General features: G+C 39.8%; 1 protein-coding gene across 1 annotated transcript; it reads right to left on the bottom strand.

Annotated features, from left to right (window-relative positions):
* Nucleotides 1-2,057: 2,057 nt before the first annotated feature.
* Nucleotides 2,058-4,196, bottom strand: LOC126799274 (uncharacterized). The gene is made up of 4 exons (XM_050526438.1): nucleotides 3,738-4,196; nucleotides 3,540-3,607; nucleotides 3,001-3,071; nucleotides 2,058-2,897 (listed from the first exon to the last, which is right to left on the bottom strand). Exons 1-4 carry the CDS (start codon nucleotides 4,032-4,034, stop codon nucleotides 2,236-2,238), a joined length of 1,098 nt encoding a protein of 365 aa, XP_050382395.1. The 5' UTR covers nucleotides 4,035-4,196; the 3' UTR covers nucleotides 2,058-2,235.
* Between the last annotated feature and the right edge of the window lie 1,064 nt (nucleotides 4,197-5,260).

The raw sequence follows: 5,260 nt of genomic DNA, 5'->3' as shown, positions 1-5,260 counted from the left end.
ATTATGTAGAATTTGGAGCCAAAACAATAGTGTAATCAAATTAATTCATGATTTTATGAGAATTTGGAAGTTAGAATATTCAAATTTATTTTTCCATATCTTCAATTCTCTAAATTTTTATGACCAACTACAACCTTCAATTTAGTCTTCATTGGTCAATTTATATTGAGAAAGAGAATGTTAAATCTTAGATTGATATTGAGGAGGTGATTAAAGAGATCGAATATTCATTGACTAATATGCGAGAGATTTATATTAATTTTGTGTATAAATTTTAATTTCATTTAATAAAATTTTCCGCTACTTTTTTTTTTGTAGAGACGTTCAAGCATCCCTAGTATTGTGAAAGTCCTTGCAATATACCATTCCAACATTACGGTCGAAAAGGTTCATCCCAAAATCAATTGAGGTGGAGCGCAAAAACTAAAAAACTCAGCTTAGTCATTCTGCTGCATGTGCGTTAATTAGCACATACGCTTGTATAAATCTAAGAATGACTAATTGACTATTAACATTATTAAGCAACTCGATTGAACGGCTTTCATATCACATCTTGGGGCATTATATATGGAAATTTTTTGAATATTTTAGGGTGCGCTGTTATATGTTATACAGGAGCTGTATCCATCACACAATCACACCACCACCCCACGTGTATCATAATCTTCTCTCTCTATTCATCTTCAGATCTTGTTGTATGCTATCAGTACCCGAAATTTTTGGCTGGTTTATTGACCTGATCGAGTCGTTCAATAGAGTTTACAAGAAAAGTCAAAAGACTAATTATTGGACTCATCAAGATATGGCTATTGAGAGACCGTCATTGCCATGAAGAATATGTTCATTCCAACTGTCAACAACTCTCCATTCCAAAAAGATGTTCAACCAAAGATGTATATAAACTATTCTCGTATATAGCAACGTAACAAGGATAAGTTGATTACCAGATGTGTTACCAAATTTACCAGTGACCGGCCTTCTGGTACATGATCGAGCTGGCATGGCCTATCAATCTATCATCTATATTTCTATGAGTTTTATCTATGTCAACAAGCTGTAGTAATACGTACATAGCAACGTAAAAGGGATAAGTTGATTAGGAAGGTCAGACCAAAGAAAAAGATCAAGGAGGTTGAAACCAAAATGAGGGAGCAGGTTCAGCTTCAAACATAAATATACTTAATTGAAAGTCGAAACTGACGGACATGCTAATAGTTCCGTTTTGCATGACCCTTTATGCCCCCACAGTACGTATACATTATAGGATGAAATCTTAATGTTAACGCTAACTAATTGTAAGCTCATAGTCAACCTTCATGAACCTTGATTTATGATCGATGGGCTATGACAGATACGATCTCGTTCAGTACATTACTTTTTAAGTACAAAGAATAAAACTCAAATTTACTTCCAGATCTGCAGAACTGAGACTCCGTACGTACTGTATTTATATATATACGTATATGAAACAAGCCTAAAATTTACGTAGCTCTCTCTCTCCGAGTGAACTAGAAAACTTCAGAGTTTCATAGCTTATCAAAAGTTAACAGCAAACAACGTACCTTAATTTAGATTGTTGTTCGATCATAATGCAGCACATAAACACCCACTACCCGACCCTGCCATTCTCATCATACGGCTCCTTTCCGAGCTTATGCCTTCGACGGCAGCTTTGACCACAAATGTATGCATGCAATTTCAACACATCATCCGGCCGCCGCTCAGGTGGTGGCGAGCAAATCAACCAGTGTGAAGTATATTAAACCAACTTAATTCCTTGTTTCTTCAGTAAATTGGAATATGGAGATACGGACGAGTAGATATACAATTATACGATTATACACGGATACGTGGTCAAAAGATGTACAGGAACAAGTGAACTAGGGTCTCCTGGTGTAGTTCCCCACATAAATATAATTCTTTCCACTATTAAAGTGAGATTAATTTGCAATTAAACTAGACTCGATTGCATCTACTTGTTTAATATAAACCCATCACTCACGCGAAACAAAAGCAGTAAACAAGAAGATTATAAAGAGGATCATGACAATGATAAATCCAACACTTTATCGAGCATCTGTTTATATCATCAGAAATCGAATCACACACACGCAAATTGCAAGTAGTTGAAAGCATAGTTGCACCAAGCTACCTAGTTATTCACACTTCAAACCTCAATATATTTGCACTTAACACTCTCAACTACACACCGAATAGTTGAACGAATAGTTTGGCCTACTTGTTATTCTCATCTTCCACTGCAGTTGCACTATTCGTTTGTCCAAGCAAGCTACTCATGGATCGCGCCTTCACAACACCGAGTTTCATTCTCTTCTTCGTGAACAGCAACGGCTTTTTCTCCTCACTGTGTTCACTTTCGTATCGTTGATCTTCATCGTGATGATTGACATCTAGCAGCACATCAGGTTTACGCTCTTGATCCTTCGGCAGCTCCAAATACGACGGCTTTAATAATTGACTGGACTTGGCGTCAGTGGATCCAGTAGAACTCACCAGAGACCGACTTCGGACGCTGTTCAAGCTCCTTAGCCTTCCTTTGCCCAAGTGATGCTCGCAAAGCGAGTACCCGACAAGTGTCTGTTGGCAACACCTCCATCCTCTTCCATTAACACGACTGCACCTCGATCCTTCCATGATTGCATTGCCTCTTGCTCGCTTCTTAGGACTTGTACCATTACCAACTTTCTGGTCGATACCTTCTTTCGTAGCTACTCCGACTTCTTGCTTCTTATCGTCAGTTTGTTGAACATCAGTTTTCTTCTCCGTCTTGTTCTGCGATAATTTCTTCTCCTTCTGAACTCTCGTCGCCTCCCCGAAGCTCCCTCTTCGCTTCTTGAACGGGAACGCTTTCTCTCCATCAAACCATCCCCCAATAACTATTGAATATCCAAACGCAGTGCAACAAACTCATTTAAGAACGCGCTAGAAGAAATCATAGAGACATTGAAGCAGTTTACATAAGAAAACAAGATTATTGACCTCGATGAGAAGAACACGATGATTCTGAAGGAAACCCAGATACAGTTTCTGCCCCCATTATGCTTCCCTTCCTAAAAATCAACCACCACCACAAGCACACTTGCACCTCAAGAGTTTACAGACCAAATGAAAAGAAATAACTACCAGAAAATAAATAATAAATAAATAAAATAGATATAGTTGTAATATCTGGGACCAGAATATCCCATGCTAACGTGCACCGCATGGGTACTTTAAATTGTTAGCCAATATGAAGAATGAAAAGGAGGATTAGATTAGATGGGAAGGTATGGTGGCTAGCCAAAGCTGAAATAAAAACACCTAGAACAGTATTTTTCCACTTACTAACAGCAAATAATTTCTATTTTCTTCTTTTTCTTTTTAATTTTCAGTGATGAGCTGGGATGACTAACTAAAACCAATTAGAAATTCTTGGGTCTCCTTCATTTTTACTACAACCTAGATTTCATGAAACAAAGATGGGAACTTTATGTATTACACCATTACTTAATATACCAAGGATTATACTAATTAATTACCTGGTATCGTTGTTACCCTTCTTCTCTCCCTGATCTCTTGATCCATCCTCGTCTTCTCCTTTCAATGTCTGCAAGAATCAACTCGAAATATAAATGATCCACACTCACGCTCTCATGGGTGCAAACGAGAGTGCACCACCACTATTTTAATCTAGTAAAAGCCAGAAACGGGGTGTGGATCGGATATGTTCAACTAACCGCGCAGTAATTTCTCCTCCTCAGCTCTTCGGAAGAATCACAGCCGTCGTTGCTGGCTGCCCCAATCGGCGGGAGAAGCCGGCGATTGGGATGATCAGACGGCTGAGGAGGGCCCACATGGCCAAGTCGTTGGGAGGCTTTTGAATCGTGTTGTTGCTGTTGTTGTTCTTGTGGTTGCACCGGTGATGATGATGATGATGAGAAGCAGTGGTTGAGGGTGAGGAGGTGGGGATCTGATAGAGGCACGGGGGAGAGAGACGAGAGGGGCAGGGGTACCTGTCTCTTTCGGATCCTCATCGGGTTCAGAACAAGAGATATTCGGGGTTCTGAGTCGACCCGGAAGTGAAGTTTCCGGGCCGGATTCTGATGGAGGAGAGAGGTAACAAGGTCAGAGGTGCAAACACAAGGAAATCGAAATCAAAAACTACTGCAGCCCCCAGCGGAGAAGAAAGAGAGAGAGAGAATGTTGCTTTTTATTTGTTGCACCACAGAGAAGGGGGAATAGTAGTAATAGAGAGAGAGAGAGAGGGGTGGGCACGTGCGAGGGGTCACCTAAGAGACGGGGGGTCCGCGGCGCGCGTGCGGGAACCGGCTGAGACGGTAATGGGGAGAGAATCGTAGAGACGGAGGGGGAGGGACAAGGTACGGACGAGCGTGCCAGGGTGGAAGAAGAGAGTTTCAGAGGGGAGAATACAAAATGATGGGAGTGGGTAGTTTTATCGTTTATACTTTTAAGAACGCCACTGGGTGGGTCCCCCACCCACCCTTAAGTCCCCAAACAGCGACCCCTGCAGATGCCCTCTCTCTTTGTTTTTTCATTTTCCTTTTCTATTTATTCTTTGTTTTGTTTTTACCATTTACATGGATTCTTTTTTAATGTTTGTACCTCGACTTTCCCTGCTATTTCTAACGCTCCACTGTCCAGTTACTCCAGTAGGCTATGCTGCCTATGCCTATGCACTATAACTATTGCAGTTCGCCAGTTCCTTTTCTTTTCTTTTTCATGGAAGGTACCTGAGAAAAATATAAAATTGATTTCGATGAGTCAAAGGACTCCGGAGGCATTGAAAAAAAAAAACCAAAGGACTCAGGAGCAAGGTTTTAAAAAAACGATAGGCGTTAATCGGGCGGACAGTTAAAAACCAGCGCCCAGATGATTAATCGGAGATTAATCGGCCCAAAATCGAGGCGGCCAAGGATCTTCGGGTGCCTAGGCGGTCCTAGGCGGGGATTTTTAGAACATTGCTCAGGAGGCATCGTAGGCAACTTCAAGCCCAACCATGTTCTGACTCGTCCTCAATGGCGCATTTGTAAGTGATACGAGAGTATCATTAAATTAATATCTAATTAATTAATAATTTTATTAAAATAATATTATTTATCAGTTTTGATTCGGGACTAATGTGCTAAATTAAGAATTTATTAAATTTTTAAGATAATATAAATTTAAAAATTCATATAAATCACATCGAACATATAAATTAATAATAATATAATTTATATAATAAATTTTACTTTTTTAA

Source organism: Argentina anserina, chromosome 6 (assembly GCF_933775445.1).
Source record: "Argentina anserina chromosome 6, drPotAnse1.1, whole genome shotgun sequence".
Taxonomy (NCBI): Eukaryota; Viridiplantae; Streptophyta; class Magnoliopsida; order Rosales; family Rosaceae; genus Argentina; species Argentina anserina.
The sequence above is the reverse complement of the archived record's forward strand: the minus strand, read 5'-3'. Positions and strand labels throughout refer to the sequence as shown.